Consider the following 21,653-nt stretch of genomic DNA (forward strand, 5'->3'; position numbering starts at 1 on the left):
TTAGCGATATTCTTAATAGAAGCTATGAATCATCATGAATCACTCTTATTACGATCATCCGGAAGCGCAGTTGGAAGAAAACTGCTTGATCTTGCTTTAACGTGGTGTTAATGGAAGCCGTACGAAATAGCTATTTACATATTTATGTATCTAGTTAGAAATGCACGATTTAGTTAGGGCCGGTCCTAGTAAGTCTAGCGCACTGGCCGAAATTTTTACTCCCCGCTCCCTGCCCCCCCAAGAAAAATCGTCGGCCGGGAAGGCCGCCGCCCTGGGCCGGCGCCTAGCCCCCGATAAGGTCGGCAATGGATTTACTTACATAAAGTATTGCAGTAAATGCAGGTATTATCTCGCGCTTAGGTCTGAGTGTCCCGTAGGGCGGTGATTGTGCATAAGGCCATTAGGGGGAAAAATTGAGGGATCAATCAAAATTCGCTTATGAAATAATATTGAATTTAATCGAGAAAAATGGTGCGATCTGAAGATGTGCGTCGTGTCCCTTTCAACCAATGTGCTTCCCGTCCCCTCAAGGCAACCAAGGCGCAAACACCACCGGTACTTACTTCTCCATTTGCAACAATTGAAAGTTCATTTTTTATATGCGAAACTTCAATGGCTTTTTCATGGCTACATCGCAATGTTTAAATTTCTATACGGGCAATAATGAATCAACCTTGTTTTGTTATTTAGGTGTCTAACATCACAAAAGAGCTTGCAATTACCGATGTAAATTACATCAAACATGTCAGTTATTAAGAGGAGTATTTCGCTTTAGCTATTCTTGATGTGAGGTACCATTGTCAGACAGTTTTTGGTTCCCAGTCACACACGAGGCACAGAACGCAAATCTCCTCCATTGTGCGCTATTCCAATGCGAACCGTTGTTTACGAAGGAGGAAAGAAATCTCGTGCCTAAGAGCATGTTAATTAGACCACTTGCTTGCATAGTGTACTCAACACCGAAACGAATTTCACTTTGCACTTTAGTTGCAAATTCTTGTAAAATGAAAAGAACGCTGTCACTTTCCATTAATTTGCCAATATTTATATTAACAATTATCGTCGAGGATTGTAATGGAACACACGCAATAAGCTGAATGTAGGCTAAAGTTAAGCGTATGAATAAAGAATATTAGGCCAATAAATATACTGCTCAAAAGGCATCCGCGCAACTGTCGACAAATCCTCATATCGAAGAATCGGCCAATGCGTATTCACAGACTTGGCCACCACAATCACCCGATTTGAATTCCATTGAGCTCGTATGCGACATATTGCAAACGCCACTAAATCCGCTCTTGGCGCTCGGTCGCGGCAATTCGGGTCTTTAGAACACCCCCAGGGAGTGCGGCGGCTTTTACCATACGACGGAGATCTTCAGCATGCCAAGAGATTGCCGTGATGTTATTAATGCTCGCGGTGGTAATGCGAAATATTGAAGAAATTTTATGCGAATTTCGTGAAAAGGTTGTAGCCGAAAGTATGTCGAGTTTCCTTTGAGCAGTGTATATTAGAAACACGCTTACGGCATTTGCTAATGCAGCATAATTGAGATGTTAAAGGTCTGCCGAAGAATGGGATAAAAAAGCGTGATATACCTTGAATATCTTCGTATTGCTCGGAACATAATCTGCTATTCATTGATGGAGGCATATTTTTCCTGGGAAAATTCCCACGATTAGAACTTGTAACGTTTAATAGCAGCTGTAAACAAACTGGCTTTGTTTAATAACAGTGAGAGAGAGTCGAATGCTTGAGCAAAGCTAAAGAACGCAATCATCAACATTAATAACGAAGACGGTTTGTCTTTTATATGACTAGATCAGAGAAATCGAGCTTCTGCAGATTAAACTGACCGGGGGGTAGCGAATTATGTAAACGATGGTTCCCCTTTCAGATGCAGAGTACTTCTTGCACGGAAGCGCTGGGCAGTACATGTACTTGGAGACCATCCAAGAAGAAACGTCAGATGACCTAAGGTCAGAGAGCGACGCTGGGTCCAGGAGCTCGCCATTGGGCTGGTTCGCCACTGATTCGGAGGATGGGAGTGTTATTTGCATTGGCAGAATGGGTAAGGTGTCTAGCTTATCATAATATTTATTGTGGAAATGAAAAGAGGATAACTTACCTATCTCTCTTCCTAAACTGTTTATCGTAGTAGAGAACAAGGGGCATTGATAATTACCAAGAGGTTTCAATTTACGCATGCGCGTTCTCAAATTAAGCAATATATACAGGGCTGCTCAGCAGTAAATTCAAGTCATCACATGCCATTAAAGATAGAGATACAAACAAAACGAAAATAAATCGTTTTATTACGAATTATGCAGGGTGTTCCATTTAAAAAACATCCGTTTTTTTCAATTTGGTGACAAATTATGAGGAATTAGGAAGAATTATATTTGGTGCAAATACAGTGTTACCTTGTATATAAAGTGTCCGAAGTAAGGAGAGCCTTTGTGGGGATTTTGAAAATGATAAGAGATACAGATTTGGTTCCATGGGAGGAAAGTTGCGTAATCACAGATATAAGAAAATGGCGTATAGAAATAGCTGAAATATTTTTTGGATTTGGAGATATTTTTAAAAAATTGGAGTTTTCGATTTTATATATATATTTTTTTCTGGCGTTAATATTGAACCTATACCGAAACCGATGACACTTCTCCTGAGCAACTTTTAAAGCCATTTAACGTGGTATCGTCAGTTTTTTATCCGACGTTTCGTCTTTGCGGAACCATCATCAACTTCATTTTTTTTAATACAGTCCAGATGTTCTGATATTAGAATCTGAAAGCCCTTTTTATTCCGAATTCAACGCTGGATAACACTTCATAGTTTAATTGCGTTTTAGTCTTTTTTTTGGCCTTAATTAAGAAAAGTCCTACTAAGAACCTGTACATAGTTCTTTAATCTTTAAAAGTAAATAATTAGCTGTGTCGATATAATCAAAATAACCAGTTTATGTCAATCAGGTGTATTTTTTTGTTAATGTTTTTTTTTGGTTCTTAGATATTCTGTTAGTTTATTTCGTTTTGTTCTTTGTTTATTCTGTTAAATTGGTGCTTTATTTAGCCATTAGATTGTTAAACACCTAAATAACATAAACTGTTGATTGATATAGCTAATGTTTATTCTTCAAAACTTAGCACTGTTGTACAGGCCTGTAATAATATTATTTCGGTAATTCTTATACGAAAGCCTTGCAGAGACCTAGAAATTTGCTTAAAGCTGGATACGGACATTAGTTTCAACCTTTTATGGGGAAATCTTATATTCCAAAGAGTTGATAGGAGATTTTTTCAACACCCACCATTCGATTTGTTGATCAATGTTGAGTTAATCAAAAGATAATTTTATTACATTTGTAACAAATATAGCTATCATCTGGATATTTAAAAATGTAAGTTTTAAATTTTGCGATACTTGAAAGCACCAAATTTTTGTGAATCTTTCTTCTGGCCAGTATAAAAGAGCTGGACAAAGAGTTCCTTACAACCAGCATGGATGCTATGTTGGTGGTATGTATAGGGTGTCCCGTTAAGATGGTTATTTAAAAAATTGGAAAAAACACTGTTTTTTTTAAAGTTTAGATGTTTTCATTGTAATAACAAGTATAGACATTGAGGTTGTTGATGGAACGTAACATCCGATAAATGGTCCCTTCGTGACTGAAGGCACTCGTTGACTCTCTCGACGAACTTTTCAGTTCAGTTCCATCACAGGTCAGCAATTATTTTTGGGTTAGTGGCGTGCATCCTCCCTTTCAAAAAGAAAAAAATCCAACGGCGTTAAATCGGATGACTGTGGGGGCTACATCGCATCGCGGCGGCGCGAGGTAACTTTCCTTGCGAATTTCGTCTTCAACAATTCTATTGTTTCGTTTGTTGTGTGGCGGGTTGCGCTTCCCTGTTGAAACCACATGTCTGTGAAATCCATGGCAGCAATTCGAGTCCAGAAGAAATTGTTACGGTAATGAATGCCCTTGACGGTGACCGCATTCTCGAAGAACGATTCAACAACAGTGGCGTGCGGCAGATGCATGGGACGTCGAAGGATCACTCTTGGATTCTCAACTGGCCAAACGCGAGAATTTTGTTTGTTGACGCAGCGATCAAGTTGGAAATGTGATTCATCAGAGAAGATGATTCTCTTCGAAAAATCGTCATTTGCTTCTTGATGCTTTAACATCCATTCTCTGAGCGTTGGGCGCAGTGCACGGCCTGTCGGCTTTAAATGTTGCGTCAAACTGAATCTTATAAGCTTGCAAATGCAGATCTTTGGTGAAAATTTCCTATAAACTGCTTCGTGAAACATTAAACTACTGAAAGAGACGGCGAATCGAGGTGGAAGGATTTTGGTGAACATCCTCGCCAACTGGTGCTACGTTGTTATTAGATCGAGCTGGATGATCACGAACAGGTCTCTTCAGGGCTTGAGCTGAACCAATCGCTTCATATCTAACGTAATACGAGAAGGTTCGTTGTTACGACTAAAATATTCTAGAAGTTTTCGATCCGTTTCTGGGAAACTCTCACTATTTTGTTAGTGAGATTTTCACAATTTCTACGTGTCGGGAGCCCGTATAATTCCCCATAGCTGAACCTCAATGTTTACACGCGACTGCTGTACAAATGACACATAAAAGTGATGGTAAATTCAAAATAACAGATTTTAATTGGATACCTTATACTATGAAGCCCTTGAAAAAGCTTCCCTTTCGAGTCGTGCCGAAGAAATGACCATTCCCCTCCCAAAAGGGAGAAAGACTGATTCCTTCCTCTCCAGGAGGGGGGGGGGGATAGACTTTTTTCCTCTCCCCCAGAGAAGGAGGGAAGCGGAGGGTCGATCTTCAGATTTCTCTAATTAAGACAACTGGAACCATTAACTCCACAATGGGAACTTTCCCCCCTAGATTATTTTGGGCCTAATCACAAAAGGGCGTTAACTTCCGACACCACACTAGTAGAAATTCATACTTATTCAAAAACGTCTGTTACCCACTTCAGACGTTATATATTGTCTAAACCATACTTTCTATTTTTAACGGACAAGCTTTACAATACTGGCCAATCCGAGCATGTCTCTTAGATTAGTTTTCGTTCAAATTCACAATTAAATCCACCGTCGGTAGCTGGCAGAAGTGCAATTTTTAAATAATGTTATTGGTACCCAGTTAAATTGCTTTTATTCTAGTATTGAACAGTACGATATAATGACCATCATGTGCGTGTCCTTCATTTTGCAAGTATGTCTGTCACTGACGTTAATTTCTTCGTGTTACTAATACGATTTTTGCCGGTAGTTTCAAGAAACCTGTAAGTTTTAGATGCATGTTTTCGCCCACGTACAATCAGCTGCTATTGAACCGTAACAAAACTGCATGTTTCCTCTTGCAGATGATGCAGAATGTGAATCGGACAGGGAAATAGCGTGCCCTCCTAAGAGAAGGAAACAGGACAGCTTCCTCAGTCTTCCTGGCGTTGACGATGAAGATGAAAATTCTATAAGCAGATCCAGCAGTTTACTGCAGTTTGAAACTCTGGAAAAAGAGTGCCAGCAAGAGAGCCAATCACCCAGTGCGTTTACGCATTTTTCCTTTGAGCCTCTGGATTTGATAAAAGCCAAAAGGGAGTTTATCGATCAAGATTTCAGCTCTGTGTATAATAGAGACTTCTTCACCAACTTAGGGGATGAACTAAATAGGTAAGTGAGGACCATACATTCCAATTTCTATCGCCCTCTCGACGAAGGCTGCGCGTCTGCGTCGGGTGAGTAGGGGGGGTTGAATGAACAAAGTGGAGCACAATTTTATACGAAATGTTTATTGCCACTTTGAGGTTTAGGAAAAATTTTGAGATTGTCGGAATTAGGGAAAAGGGGCAATAATGCGAAATAGAGAAAAAGAGAAAATGGGCAATTATTTCAGCCATGAATATCTCGTAAATAATCCCCTATACAAACAAATGAAAAAGTCTTCTTGACATACATTTTTCCTCGAAGATGATGAAGTTCTAACAAAATTTTTCATCCCTCGTTTCGGAGATGCAGCAAAGACTTCAGCTTTGTAACACCAAGTTAAGTTGCGCTGCTCGCAATTGCCCAATTTCAATTACTCCACTTTCAATTATTTGCATTGAACTGGTCTAGTTTTTCAATAGCTAAAGTTACTAGAAAGTAATATAAAATTTCATATTAAGCAAGAGTTTTATGTTACTTTATCGATTCATGTCGATATGCATTGGCCTCTACACCTAATCTTGACACTCTTACCAACTAAACCACGCTGTTCGCTCTTTGTAAAGGAGACAACCGATTTCGAATTCAAATAAAACCAATTTGGTTATGCCAGATAATAATCAAACATATTTTTTAGGTCCAAGCGAAATGATAGTCGTGACTCTCTTCTCTACAATGCATCAACGCGGTACAGCAGTTCAGATTCCGGGGACTCCGATATCACTGTAGAAAATTCAAGGTAAGTCCTGTCCTTATCAATTCGTCGCAACAGCTGAAGCATTCAATGCTTAGGTCATGTGACAACCTGAAAACTTGGCGAAGCCTTGACAACTTGCTGCTCGCTGGTAGCAATGGATCTAAGAAGTTCTCGAGCGAGAATTTAAGTGAGGACAGCGGATACGGGGAACAGTTGCTCAGTTCCTTGAACAACAGTGGACAAGGGAAAGTAGTCACTTTCCAGGCAAATGTGTGGGATCATATGGTGGAATCATCGAGAAGCGAATGCGAGGGAATGGCCAAGACTCCTGGAGAGGCTGGCTTGAGGAAGAAGAATGGCGCTGTTGGGTTTGGAGCTTATGACTGTGATGTTTATCAGGTGATATTTTATATAATATTTTGAGAGCTAACGATTCCCTGCCCAAGGGCATTAAATACTAAAGTGTGTCGTCGTATTATTACTTTAAAAATAATAAAATGATAACTAATTTCTGAGAATTTAATTTAGTTTCCTTTGCACGCAAAGTCACCACTAATAATCGCTAGCCAAGACAAAATTAAGGTCGAAATTGGTCGCTTCTTCAAAAAGTCTAAATGTGTCAGATCAGGAGATCTCGCAGGTCCTTCGATCGAACCCAGTCTCCTCTTTCATTTTCAGTCGCCTTTCCATTTAAAAATTTTTCCTCTGAGCAAGATGTTCTGTAAGACACTGAAATTTAAATTAGGGACGTAATAGATTGATAATTACTATCGCTTCTATAACAGCAAATATTTCCTCTGAGAGGATTGGAAGTCACGTTCTAATCTATAAATTATTATTCTTTCAGCACTTCAACTCCAATTTCGGAGTTTCCTATCAGGATCTGTCAATCTTCGACCGTTACGACCCGTTCAACGAACCCCTGAGCAAATCCTCGCCCCTCACGGACGTCTTCCTCCGCAAAAAACACGCCCAGCAACTGTTGAACGCGAATTCCCCTGGACAAACGCATTCAACAAACGTGAATATAATTATAGATCCCGAAAATAGTTATTCCAAGTCGGTTAAATTTAGCCACGGTGGCGTCTCGCATGCGGCAAGTGTGCCCAATTTGCTCCAGAGTATCGAAAGACTGCCAGTTGACATTCAGGACTCAGTTGTAAACGTTAGCAGTGTGCCAAAAGACCTAAATTTCATCGGTAAATTCAGTGGCCCCACCGCAGCTTCGGTAGCTGAGAAAGACTGGAACCTGGCCGATTTGAGTTTAAGTGCCAAAAGTGAGAGTTTCAAGGATGGTTTAGCCCTAGAGGGGGAAGAAGAGGACCGTTTGAGTTTGTGCAGTGCCGAATCAGACGAAATGGCCACCTACAAAAGAGAGGGGTCTTATGACATAGCGATGTCGAATCGCGTCGATCTCAGCGATGACGAAGGATCTCTGACCTATAAACAGAAACTACCACAGACGCCGATAATAAACTTCGACAAAAGAGTGTTGAAGGCCATATCGGAACAATCCTTGCAGAGTCTCATAGGCAGCTCGGCGAGTCTACACGGAAGCCAGAAATACCTGGTGCAAGCCGAAACTTATCAGCAAAGATCGGCGTTCAGCACTTCTACGCCGACTAGAAGATACCAAAATAAATCGGTGGCAATGAGTACACCCGATCTTAACCGGATCGATCCGGCAATAAAGCGGAATAAGGACGTTTACTTGGATGACGAAAGGAGGAAAAGTACTCAAGAGATTTCGGCCAGCAAATACGACACGACGAGGCTGGAAGAAGAGCGCAGCAAAAACATTTTGTTGGACTGCAGCAATGACGAGAGCGAGGGGAATGTGCAGAGGAAAGGGTCGATCATCAAAAGTAGCACAAGTACCTCCGGAATGAGTGATATTGAAGACAAGACCTTGCATTCAGTGAAAAGCTTCACGGGAAGTAATGGAAGCAAAGGTAAGACTTTGGTCGATGTTCTGGTGTGAGCCTCAATGAGGTTTGAATCCTCGGTGCTTAAGTCACAGCTGAGTTTCTCTTCTTGTTTTTTTCAACATCCCTATCTGTGATTTCTTAAAGCGATCCTTCAATTGTGCAATTAAACCTAGAGCTTGGAATCAGCACAGAATGAATAATGGCCCACGAAGGGAGGACTCATGAACTTGGGCTCTCAGCAACAAGTTTTTTATTTATGCTTTTTCGTTCTATGCATCTTTCCACCTTCAAAGCATCAGTTTCCCTTAAGCTGGTTATCACCTGGTCTTGTTGAAAAGCTCGCCCTTCTTGTAAGTATTTTCCGCTGGTGGGAGCAACCGAAATGAACCTGCATGGAAGTCACTTTTCCCATGCATTTTCCGACCTGATCACTTTACCTTCGGTGAACAATGCGTTCTTGGTCTCTCTACATAAAATCTCCGTGAATCTCACCACTTCCAAATCAATCGAATTTAGAGGGGTCGCTTTCTTTCCACACTTGGGAATTGTTGGCCAAAAGATTTTAGCTCCAAACCACTACAGTCCTGATTCCCTCGGTAAGTCGGTAGAAAGAGGGTTGTTCCGATCGTGAATTACTCAATTCTCTCTGGTGGCGGAGAGAGAGGGACGGAGAGATCTGCCATAAACAGAGTGTTTGGAAAAGTTGGTATCTAAACTGAGGAGTTGAAAGTAGAGCCGAAAATAGTAAAGAAAGTTCTTATAAACGTTGATCCGACGAAGCACCGTTACTGAGATATGACCTCCTAAAGAGGACTTATTACAATAGAAAGAATGCCGTTGCAAGCACGCATTCCTTTATTCTTCCCCGTGAAGGGGAGGTGCAAGGACATCTTCCATATACAAGAGGCTTGGAAAAGTTGGGACAAAAACTAACGAAGTGAAAGTAGAGCCAAAAATAGTAAAAGAGTTCCTATTAATATTGGTCCGATGGAGTACCAGTACTGGGATGTGGCCTTCCAAAGGGGTTCTACTATTTAGGTATTTTTTCAAGTAACTTTCTTTGTTATTAAGATAATGAAAAAAATTGCAGAGACTAATCATGTCATAAGAGTTTTTAACCTTTAGTTTCGTCAAAATTGGTCATAAATAAGGGTAGTTTTTTACTTGCCCTTAATAGAAAATTTTCGGATATTTTTCATTAATTTGAATTATAACACAAGTAAAATTATTTTTCAATTAACAAGACTTTTTGGCGAAAAATGTTTTCTATTTTTTTTTATTGCTGCGTAATTTAGTTAATGGAATGATTTTCTAAAAATAATGTACAGAACAGTCATTTTTTTTTCATATATAGAACAGACATTTGTCATTGTCACAGTTTCATTCTAGAGATCGTCACTTGCTGTAATGGAAATAGTCTGGACGCTGAACGAGACCTACAGACGTACTTACAAAGTTGCTATTTAAAATAGCAAAGCAAAAGAGTAAAGAAAATAAATTTTATGTTATAAATTTGAATTATAAAATGCATACAAAACATGTAAGTAACAACCACTATAATGAAGCTGTCATAGTGAAATATGCTGACTATGTGAAAATGTCTAAAAAAGTTTACAGTTCTGAGCCAGAGATTATTTAAAAAATAATTATTTCTGACTCAACTATGCATAATTCGGAAAAAAATATTTTTTTCTCTTCAAAAAAATCTAATTAATTAAAAAATAATGTTATTTACTTGATAATTCAAATTTAAACAAAATTGAAAATTTTCTGTTAAGAGTAGTTACAAAAATAACCTTATTCACAATCGATATTGATGAAATATGGCGGTTAAGGCCCTTACCGTATAGTTATGACCTAAAATTTTCATATCGTTATCTTAATCATAAAGTTAAAAAAAATTACTCAAATGATATGACCAATATCTACAGGAACTTTTTTTACTACTTTTGGCTCTATTTTCATTTCCTTAAGTTTTGTACGAACTTTTCTAAGCACCCTGTATTTGCAAATTAGAGGTTTTCTCGTTTATGAATCATAATTAGAACTCCCCAAGAACGGCAAGGGACATGATTCTTAAACCATTTATAACAGAACCATGAGTGAAGCTGTCCTCAACAAAGAACCCATTCATCTAATACGTTACCTAATCTTATGATTTTTGCTTATACGGTGACGTATATTTGCGCACATTTAGTCTAATGCCAAAACTCTTTGCCAAATTTTTTCGCATATTAATTAAGCTTTTAGTTTTAAATTCTGACCGCAACAGACGTTACAACTGGAAACTCAATATTACATCTGCGAGGAGGTGTTACGTAGCTTAGTAAGTGTGGAGTGATGTACAAACTATAGAGGAACTGTCAGCTTTTATCTTCAATTAATGGTCGTCCTGGATTCTAAGGGTAATGATTTTTTTGATGGCATTAAGGATTAAGAGACCGACGAACATCTCACTGTTTCATTTAATCGTTTTTGTGGAAATTATCGATCTAGGAAACTAACCAGAGCTAGCCTGAAATTTGGGATCCTTTGCTTAAGAGTCTGCGCAAACGGAGGGTGGCCGGGCATTCCAAATTCTGCGTTTTGTCATGGATTGATACTGCCGGTAGTCAGACCAGGATGTGTTGTTAGTAGGAAGTCAGTCCATGACAAAGAAAGCAGAACTCGGAATGTGGTACTCGAAACGCCCGCTGCGTCTGCGCGGGCTCTACGGGCCGGATAGTGAGCACTGACAAATGAATCAAAGAGTTTCAATGAGTTTCAAAAGAACTGAAGACACTAACCAACGTATGACATCTACTTCTACATTCAACCTGGAAGTTCAGTGTTTTCGCTTCCAAGACGTTGTCACAGTTCATGTAGATGCCCATTTGTAGCCCTCCCAAGTCTCCTTTTAATCCATAAATGCTCTAAATTATTATAATAGTTTTTGATATGGCGGATCTCCCAGGCATATTTACCAAAATCACCAAAGGCAACTCAGCAATGGCCCAATGAAATCAAAGCTTTCGCTTACGTTTCTGCACACCAGAAGTTTAAACTCGAACAGAAGTTGAAGCTTTAGGGTTGAAACTTTCACTAATGGCGATCTTCTCCTTTTTCAGGAGTCCACTTCTCACCAGTGGTCGCCGAAGTGAATTGGCACGATGATGCCAGCACGTCAACAGTAACCCCAGACAGGGAATCCATATACTCCCTGAACAGTTCTTCGCCGGAACCTTGTGGTGTTTCCCCCAGACCTGTAGTGGTTAAGCCAAAACCTCAATACCCTCCAAGCAGAGCAAGGAGAAGCTTGTCTCAACCCGACATAAGCGATACTGAGTCCAGGATATACAAAAGGGAGTTTATTGACTCGTTCAATGTTTTGAGGAAAGAAGAGGACATAAGCAAAAGTCAGCCTGATGTGAGCAGGTTGAAGAGAAGGGGTGAGTTGAATCGTGTGATAGCAATATTTATTGCGGAGAGCATTTTTGATAATGTCACGTTTTCTGTTTAAAGAAGTAGGAAATTGCCGTGGTGGGTTTTTTCTAATAGCAAAGCCCCATTGGAGTTGTTGACGTGCACAGGCTTCTCCTTGTGGTATTCCTAGAAGGGAATACCCGCTAGAAATAGTTTTATGAGACACCTTGGAATGGTGGTTTTAGTTTTTTTTTTTTGCTTTTTGCCATCACTATCGATCTTCATGACACTGGTATTGCGGTGTTCATCTATACGCACTCAGAAATTGTGAATGAATAGTGAAACGCATAGTGAAATGCATAGCGAAAATGAATACATAGCGAAACTATTAAATTTTTTAAATAACTTTTACTTTATATATTGTTATTAACAGCATCCTTGGACACTTCTTTAGCCGCAAGTAAGTACCATGTAGTGTGTTCAGTTATTCTTTATAATGGTGGGTGTTGGCATTTCAAGGAACTAAAATTCACGAGAGCTATTGCCGTAATCGCAGCGTTTTGGCACAAATTCAATGGACGACGAAACGTAGGTTTCCACAAGCTCAATAAACGGATATACAAAAATATAAATATTACTAAAGAACGTCTGGAAAATGACTAGACTTAACTGTTTCTTATTTACTTAGGCATTAAATATTCAAATTATCCAGAAAATTATTACGTTCGCTTCGGGTGTCGCATCTAACTGTACGAATTTGCGCCTTTCTCGTCTTAACGATCAAATTTATTGTTGCAGGATCTCAACTTCTGAAAAAAGACCGCGATGGCTGCATCGTGAAAGCCTATACGTTGGATGGTGTCCAGTACCAGCACACCCATTTGGACCTCAAAAGTCTGAGTCAGTCATCTCTGGTTGGATCAAACACTGCTCTCAGTAAGTAATAACCGTAGGCATATACAGCGTGGCGTGAAATAGACGCAAACATTGAGATTTTTTTTTCACGAGGAAATCTTCAAAAGACAACCAGCTTGATCTTCTGGCGGCTGATTAGTGTGGGATTCACCTACCATGCCTACCCACTAAACCCTCGGGTTCCACTTCTTCTTTTTCCGGCCCGGAACTGTTCGGTTAAATTCAGTTAAATATATTCAGTTAAATTCTAATTATTATTTTTAATTTAGAAAGGCCGAGGAGAATGTTATCTCCCTTAATTTTTTCGATTTTAGCTTTTGTTACCGTTTATTTTAGTCACTTATTTTCCGAGAATTATGCCGTTTGGATGGCACGTTCCATCCTCTCCTTTTATTTAACCATTTTGAAAACAGTGTTACTTCAACGGTCCCTTTTTTTTGTCGAGCCTACAGACACTGAGATAACTGTTGCAAACGAATTTACACGTCTTACACGTTCAGATCTTCAGCAATCAGGGATTTCAGATACAGCACAACAAATTGCGTCTTCCGGCTGCGCGTCACAAACTACATTTTGACCGTTTTTAAGTTACTAAACAACGAAAGTCGCATCCAAAATTTCCACCCCTCTCTGACCACCCATTTCCTTTATTCCAGACGCCAAGCCGGGCGGTATAGGTGGTGCCAACCAAAATGTGTCGGCCAGCAAAAATAGCCTCACGTCCAAGTTCCCCTTCTACGGGCCATCGTCCCATGGCGGTACCGAGGAAGATCGTCCAGTCGTAAAGCAGTCGAACATTGGCAAGCAGTCGAGTACCGGCGCAATGGCCGATCGGGCTAATGCGACCAGCGACGACGAACCGCGTTCGAAACGGAAGAACAAATCGGGTTTGGGCGGTTTCCTCCATCGCTTGGCGAGTTTCCGGTTAGGGGTGAAGAAAGGACAAGAGCAAAAGGGTAAATTGAAGAGGAAGACTCAGGGAAATGGGACCGCAGCCTCAGGTAATTGGATTTTGATTTTCTAGTTTGCGAATGAAAGTGCCGCGCAATTACTGTGTTTACGCCAATTTCTGCACTGCAATTTCGTGCAGTAAATTGCGGTTTTGTGATTTTGAAGTGCGAGTGATGCTATTTCTCGAATGGAGACTAGAACATTTTTAAAAATTGTTTTAAGCTCAAAAAATTTCCCACCAACTTTTCTGGTACCGTTTCTGGTTCTGGTACCCCATCATGCTAATTTAGGGGATTTGAAGGTTAGAAGATCGTAACGGTGGGCGGAAGGGAGCATTTAATAAACACTATAGATAGTGATTCAACGTAATTGCTCCTTCAGATTCGGTTAAATGTAGTTGTAGATTTAGATGAGCGGGACGTTTTTACGTCCCTATAAGGTGACGAGCAGTGCCTGATCTTTTGAGTCCCGCATTGTTACTCATTGAGAAAATTTAATAATCATGTTATAATTTGATAATTACCCGAATTGCAGGTCAACCAAGCTTCATTGTCATCATCCCGGTAATGTCGATCCTTGTCTTTATCCATCATGAAGGTTAGCTGCTGCACATGTAATTTTCCTTGTTGGTCGGCATTAACGTTCATTTTTTTATCTGTGCCTTAGCTGCATAAACCAAAAAGTCAGCTCAGTACCATCATGAGTAGATTGTTAGTGTTGGGGAAACATTTACAGCGTTGGTATGCCGATCACGCACAAGGCCACTCAGCATGAGACCATCCTCATTTACATAAATTTACATTGGTTTTTCTGGATGTTCTCGGTGGTTGGATAATCGAACTGGAGTTCTCGAATTACAATCGAGTTAAGAAATAGGAAACGAGAAACATTTTTTAATAGATCAATACTAATAGTAAACTATCATCAAATCAGCAGACTAAGAATTCTTTTTTCATCTCATGGAGTTTTGTCTCATCTAGGGCTGTTTATAGAATCTGATAAAGGCTTACGGCCAACTAACTCCGAATTAACCCGATATAGATGTGCCTTGGCCCTCAAACAATGAAACTGTTCATTTGGCCTGCTCGTTCAGCAGATTTTATTCGCGTGAAAATTTTGTGAGCTATTTTAGTACGGAAACTTTTATGAAATTAGGGAATAAATTCGGTACCCACATAAAATCGCGTTCAGATAGTAAATGGTCCAGAAAAAAATTATTGAATGCCTATAATAAAGTCTTATAAACAAACGTTTTAGATGCTATAACGCCTCTCAAATGAAATTATTTTATTATTATGATCTTTTAAAGAAACTTTTATTGTTAGCGTTACTGCGACTCTCAGTGATGTTTCGGAGATTTGGTTTCCACCTTCCTCAGGGCGTGGTCAGTCTATACTGGTTCCCAGACAATGTTTTACAGCTTTGTTGGTTTTTAATATTGCCTCTGAATTTCAGAATTAGGGTCTTGAAAGCTTAGAAATTCAGTTTGTAACGTCTTATTTGAGGTCACATTCGAAGTCGTGGACATAGGTATTCGATGTTTCTCTGATTGCAAGAACTAACCTGATCTTTAAAACGGTAATCACTTGGTTTATGTAGACGTAGAGAGTTCATCCAGATGATGAACTAAACGTATTTTCGACGGGAATTGCTCCACGAAGTATAGATGCTGTCTATATACCATCTGACTAGAACTGAAGTCCTGGGGCCGTAGAAATTTATATTGTTAGGAATAAAGTTGCACAGGCCACATCATCTAATTCATCATTCATTTATTCTCTTATTGCGTTGGTAGCTTCCATATCTACCAAGCGCAGATAATCACTGTATCTTTACGGAGTTAAATGAATTCTCTTTATCACCCACAAAACTTTACTCAAGTGCGCTTAAACCGGAATTGAAGGACCGGGTGCGCGTGGTACTACTATTCCATTCGATTTAATGAAGGGATTCTAATGGGTTTAAGTTCAAGTGATAACGAGGCATATAATTCCCAATTGCTTTGCGAACACGTACCTGTCGGGTATTATATACGAGCTTATGCACCTTTGCACAACAGTTAGGTATTATAGGAAAACACGAAGGAAAATATATTCATTTCCCTTCCTACACAAAAAGCATTGTGAATTTTACTGAATGGTACATTCACTTAATGACCCATATAGTCTTATAAATAATAATCTGCCGTCGTTGTGCTGTGAACGGAATGTCTCGGTCTTCGAGTTTATTGGATGTAATTACTCGTGTTGGGGCAGTAAAGTGTCCATCTTTGAGGACGGCGGCTGAGATAACTCAGTAATAAGTAAAATTAATATGAATGGCGCCATAAGATGTCCTGGGTCATTAGGCGCGTCGGAAAGAATTAAAAAAAGCCAGGTGTTTAAATCCGTTAACAGCAACCCCTGAAATAGGAGGGTTCAGTCGTGCTCTACCTGTTCGGAGAGGTGGTAGAAATTCTTTGGGACATTCCCTTAAACACTTTCATCTTCGACTAGCAGCCTTTAACCGTATTTCGCGCCAGACGAGCAATATTGCGATATGCTTGATAAACGAGAGGCGAATGCGGGTGATGAACATGCACTTACTGATATCTTCAGCTGCTTCGTAAATAAAGATTTTTTTTTTTAAAGAGTAAAGTGTTATTTGATACAACAAAGATATATTTGTTCTGGTGCATTCTCAGTGGGGACTGGTGCAGTGTTAATTTCACGATCCTGAGGTAACAAAGGGGGAAATTGTTGGTGCCTTGTGCCTACCGAGATGTTTGATAAATGTATGTATGTAGGTAGTAGACTTAATTACTGTTTCGATACGAAATCTTGGAAACTCTACAAGTTGTAGGTATTACCAGGCATGTTACCGATTGCAAACGGACACGTGTTGTTAATAAATTTGCAAGTTAATTCTTGATAAAAATATAAATAGTTGTCCCAGTTTTTCCTTGAGTGGGCTTGGACCTTGGTCAAACTTCAACAAAATTACGCCATAAATGCGTAAGAAGGGATTACGATTTGTTTTATTATCGGTTGGTCGCCCAATACATTTAAGTTCCGAGTGATTGTTAAGTTCAGGGCTTTCTAAAAGTAAAAGTGTTATTAATATTAAAATAAAAAAATTAATAATTGATTGCAATTAATCGAGTAACTATATCGGTTTCTCCGGACTTAAATAAATAATGATCTAAATGGTAACATCAGACAAGTAATGCTCATGCCATGACCAAGTAACTGTATCAAAAACAAATAACTTCTTTAGGAGCAGTCGCAAGATAACTTCACCTACAGTTGCGAAGAACAAATACACCATAACAAACACAAATAGATTTTATTGCGGCAGTGATGCTTGAACAAAGAGAAGAGCACCCTGAATTTTGTTTCATTTATTCATAACTTAATTTGGTAATTTCAAGAAAGTGAAATCCACGCGATCCCAGTTAATACACTGCCGCATATTCCCTTTAAAACTAAATCAAAATCAACTATGTTTTCCTTGTGTAGGTTATATCAACACATCATCATCGAGAAATTTCGGGGGTGATTGTACTTACATGGTCAAAAACGTACTATTTTCGGTATGCATGGTGGGAAAGTTTCACTTTTTTTTTTCACATCATAGGAAGACATTTTTAACAGTTTCTACAATTTTGTTCTCATTTAGATTTATTTTTTTTAAGTTAAAAAGTTAGACAAAATTAGGTTAAAAGTAAAATTAGCGTTTCTTAATGTTGAAATGCCCGCATTCCTTTCACATTTTACTGTGAAGGACAGTGCCAGGTGACTTGCCAGTTAAAGGGAAAACAAACATGGTGCTTCCGAATATAGGTCATGTGAACATTCCAGACATTCCATTGCGAAGTGTTTAGCGCTACTTAAAGGGGGCTCTGATTGTCAGAGCTGAACAATTTAAACTGTCCATCTATCTCTATCTCTGTCTCGGATTTTAAGATTATACGACTCTAAGAGAGATAAGATGCTAATATTGGGGACCTTCTTCCAGATATCTCTTCGTTCGTTTCATTATAACCTCAAAAATATTTGATTTAATTTCACATTAGCTATGTAAAAGACCGTTTATACTCGTATTTACAACTTCACTGTATGAAATCTAATTGAAGAATTTACTTTTTGCCATTTGTAAATTATTGTTGGAATCAATATTGCTTTATATTGTAATAAACAGTGCAGTTTAACATTAAGAAACCAACTAAATTACTTTGGAGAAGTTGATGGATCGCTTTATTGCATTACTGTGGAAGAGGTTGCAAAACTCAAGAAATGGTGGTAACTGAACCTGCTATTGCATTATCGATTAGTGTTGCGAGTGAGGTGCGAAAATGCCATTTTTAAAACGGAAAATTCTCATTTAATGGAAGAAAATGATTTCCAACACGAACCTGCAGTTAAACCTGCGGTATGAGATTTTGGGAGATGCGATTGTGGAAAAAGTTCAACTTCGGGCAAAACTGATTTAGAGGAACCGTAGAAAAGTGGGTAAGAAGCTTCTTGAAAAATAACACGCGTCCAGTTTTGAATAATGTTCCTTTAGCCTTAAGATAATGTTTTCAGTTTATGCAAGAAGGTATTTCTGCTCATTACCTGTAAATGAAAAAAATTGAAAGTTTGCCACCCGATATATCGAAAATGGTGCATTTTTGATCATGGGTTTGTTAGCATTTTTTTATTATTTTGCATAGGACTATTGCCCCTTGAAATATCTTTATGATGATGTGTCGTACCTTGTGTAACAACATTTTTATAAGGTCTCTTGAAGAGGGCAAAGTGCGACAAACGTCCTGGAAGAGCTTTAAATAATGCTTTAAAAATGTTTTCCCTTCGTGAATTATTGACAGTAACAGGGAGATTAAGATGTTACATTTCCATTAAACAACCCAGTACGAATCGGTTTTATTAAAATTTAAATCCATTAGGAGCGATGTGCAAAACATTCGTCTCGCTTATTTGCTATTAAATGATTTATGTCGTCTCTCGTAACGTAGTAAACGTAGCATTAAAAATTGCAGTCACTTTTACCACTTTGGTGTGAAAATTACTTTAAAAGTCACTCGGAGATAATCACTGTTCCACAATAAATAAGCAACTCTTTCAACTAAATAAATGTTTATTTGAAACGTCCTACTTTAGCATAACGACAGTCCTTTTAGTGGAAATTATATCAATTTGTTCTGTTGTCCGTTTGGCTTTTTTATGGGTAAAGAAATTAAGTTGAGTCTTTAAAACACACAGGCAGTCTTTGAAAGTGGGAAAATGAATATGCACTTAAAGGCTAAAAGGAATTTACATTTCCCTCAACTTTATGTATGTTGGGGCAACTTAACTTGTTCGAGATAACGTCCGTTTAAGGTGTGCGTTTAAGGTTAAATATTTAGTAATATACACCTTCCAATCCGAACCAGTGGGCATACATTGAGTTGAATATACATTCATAGACTTTATAGCATGTTTATTGAGAGCTAGAAATACACGGAAGTTGAGTAATAAGTTAGAAACTAATATACTTTCTTCCTTTAAATGAAAAGTTTCATTCTTTGGCATGCTCTGAGAATAAGTCATTAATATTTAGGAAGAGCAGAACTTTCTACCTGAGATGGAACACCTATATTTATTTCCAGTTATCAGAGAAAAAATTTCCTCTGCTGAGTCGTGGCTCTTCGTATTATGGCAATACTTGGCAGTGATCTGTTCAGTTTTTATTAGTTTTAATTTGATTATAATGGGTCATAATTCAAAACGTCTCGATTCAAACTGCAATTTCACGGGGATAAATTTATAGCCTGATATATGACCATTGCTATTATCCCGTTCTAAATCACCCTGACGCACCATGGCTCCAATATAATTTCAATTTACAACCTGGTTCCTTATTAAATAGCCATTGATTGGTTGATTTGATTACGAAGTTAAATGCCGCTGAATCAAAAAAACGTTAAAGAGCGACTTTTGGCAAAAACTGCCAAATTTTGCCTCCTTGCATAATTTTCCTAAAAATAACCATTTTTCGTTTCAGTTCTATCTCCCAACCAGAAGAACCCTAATTTCTCGAACAATGCCAACCAGAAACCGAACTACATTTACATACCTCTCAAGGGCCCTTCGGCCCTGGAAAACAACAACAGCAGCGTGCTGGACGGTCCGGTGTGCGCCGCGAAGCCGCCCCTGCCCAAACAGCCGCCCCCCAGGGTGGTCCACGCCAGCGTCAAAAAGACGCACGCTCATAATGGTGGCGTCGGGACGGAATACGACCGACGCCGACGGCGCACTATCGATTCGGCGAGCGGCACCGTCGAAATCAGAGACGCTGGGCGCCACGGTAATGCCTCCATGGACGGACCCATGGGGTTGATCGAGACTGATCTTGATACGGAAGTTACGGTAAGTGCGTCCCTACGTTATTAGCTTTCCAAAGAAGAGCAAATTCGTAAAGTTTTTTTTTTATTTGGACTATATGTAATCGAAAATCTGCTAATATTCATAAATAATTTGAAATATTTCAATGTCGGGTACGATAAGGGATGCGAGAGTTCGTTAAAAGTTTGTCTAAGGGTTGTTTTATTTGCGGCAAGACAAAGGGTTAAATTTGAATGTATAATTAACCTCACTGTTCTAGCGTGTACCCTACAAAGTATTGAATCGATTGTATTTTGCAGATTATCACGAACGGTGCAAATGCGAAAGCGCGTAGCTTATTAGATTTGGGCCACGAACCGCGGTTACAGGTGCCCCAAAACGCGGATGGATCCCAAAGTAACTCGAGTCGACCTCACAAATCTATGGAATTTCTCCTAGATAAGCAGAATCTTAAAGTAGTCGAGGTAAGTTCGCCTTTTTATTACGGTTTGTTGATAGAAACGTAGAAAGAGAAATTTCCACCTACGGTACTTGAATGTAACCTCTCTAGTTCAAACATGAAGAGTTTTGAATACGTTTGACCTTCTCAGATGAGTCATGTTCGTCATTTCCAATTTGGTATAGTAAAAGACCCATCGGATCGTGATATTTACAACAATTCAAGTTAGGAATTTGCATATGCATATAATATGAGCTGAGAAGGTATTCAATGCTGATGAATTTTAAATAGGTTGAGTTTCCCATTTACTGTGCGTTAGTTTTTTTTTATTGTTTCATGCAAATCAATGAAAAACCACCAACAATGGAGCTGTGGCCAGTCGGTTTTATTTGTTTTTAAAATCCGTTATTCAACTGCGATATGTGTTTATTACATATTAGCTGCTGTTACTCTGTTGATTAGAATCGGTCTAAATGTACCAAATTTGAGCCACCCTGTAGACTGCAGTGTTCCTATAAAGGTGGTTGAAGATGGTTGGCTGTTTTGTGGGATATTTTGTGATTCAGTCAGTTTTCAAAAATATAAAAATTTCTTGATGAGCTCAATAGGAAAATGGGAAATAATGTGTTTCTCATTGGCAAAAATACTAGTTCTACGTGTAGTTGGCGTAGATATGATTTGTACATTTGTCTCCCTAGTTTGAACATCGATCGAAACGTAGTTGGTAATTTCATTAACTGAAAGTCCTTGAACTCCTTATATCACATATTTGGATCAACTATTTGTTTATAAAATATTATTTCTAGTTTCATAATATGGATAAGATATTTGGTAAAAGAGAAAAACGTTTTCTAGAAATAAAACATGACGCGCAGTCGTTTCTTATGGGTCAAAAAGATCATTCTTGACTAAAAATCAGCACGAATTATTCAAATACTATAAGATTTTCAGAGAATTATTTAAATAATGCCAAACGAATGCTAAAGAGAAGCCTTGAACTTCACCCGCCCTTGACCCTTGACTCCATTGATCTGCTTCTTTTCTAGGACAGTGCCGATGCTGCTAAGGTGGCGGCTTTGTTGCCAAGTTTTAATTTCAGTTAATGAGACAAATTTGAAAAAAGCATTACTTTCAGACAATAACACAACATAATACTAATATTTTTTCAATAACAGGTAGATTAGGGTAGGTAAAAATACTCTAAGCTTTGAGAAGAT

At 38.8% G+C, this 21,653-nt stretch overlaps 1 protein-coding gene across 5 annotated transcripts in view; it reads left to right on the forward strand.

Annotated features, from left to right (window-relative positions):
* The window catches only part of LOC136350995 (serine-rich adhesin for platelets), a 73,563-nt gene that overhangs the window by 11,828 nt on the left and 40,082 nt on the right, over positions 1-21,653 (forward strand). For all 5 annotated transcript variants that reach the window (XR_010734234.1, XR_010734235.1, XM_066303202.1 and 2 more), the window contains exons 2-11: positions 1,898-2,071; positions 5,400-5,706; positions 6,377-6,478; positions 6,532-6,835; positions 7,284-8,388; positions 11,472-11,792; positions 12,565-12,702; positions 13,338-13,682; positions 19,657-20,021; positions 20,297-20,461. Coding sequence is in view for 3 of the 5 variants with exons in the window: in XM_066303202.1 (XP_066159299.1) it covers positions 1,898-2,071; positions 5,400-5,706; positions 6,377-6,478; positions 6,532-6,835; positions 7,284-8,388; positions 11,472-11,792; positions 12,565-12,702; positions 13,338-13,682; positions 19,657-20,021; positions 20,297-20,461 (3,326 nt within the window). In the remaining 2 variants the exon portion in view is untranslated. The remainder of the gene's footprint in view (positions 1-1,897; positions 2,072-5,399; positions 5,707-6,376; positions 6,479-6,531; positions 6,836-7,283; positions 8,389-11,471; positions 11,793-12,564; positions 12,703-13,337; positions 13,683-19,656; positions 20,022-20,296; positions 20,462-21,653) is intronic.

The sequence above is a fragment of the Euwallacea fornicatus genome, chromosome 4 (genome assembly GCF_040115645.1).
Source record: "Euwallacea fornicatus isolate EFF26 chromosome 4, ASM4011564v1, whole genome shotgun sequence".
NCBI lineage: Eukaryota > Metazoa > Arthropoda > Insecta > Coleoptera > Curculionidae > Euwallacea > Euwallacea fornicatus.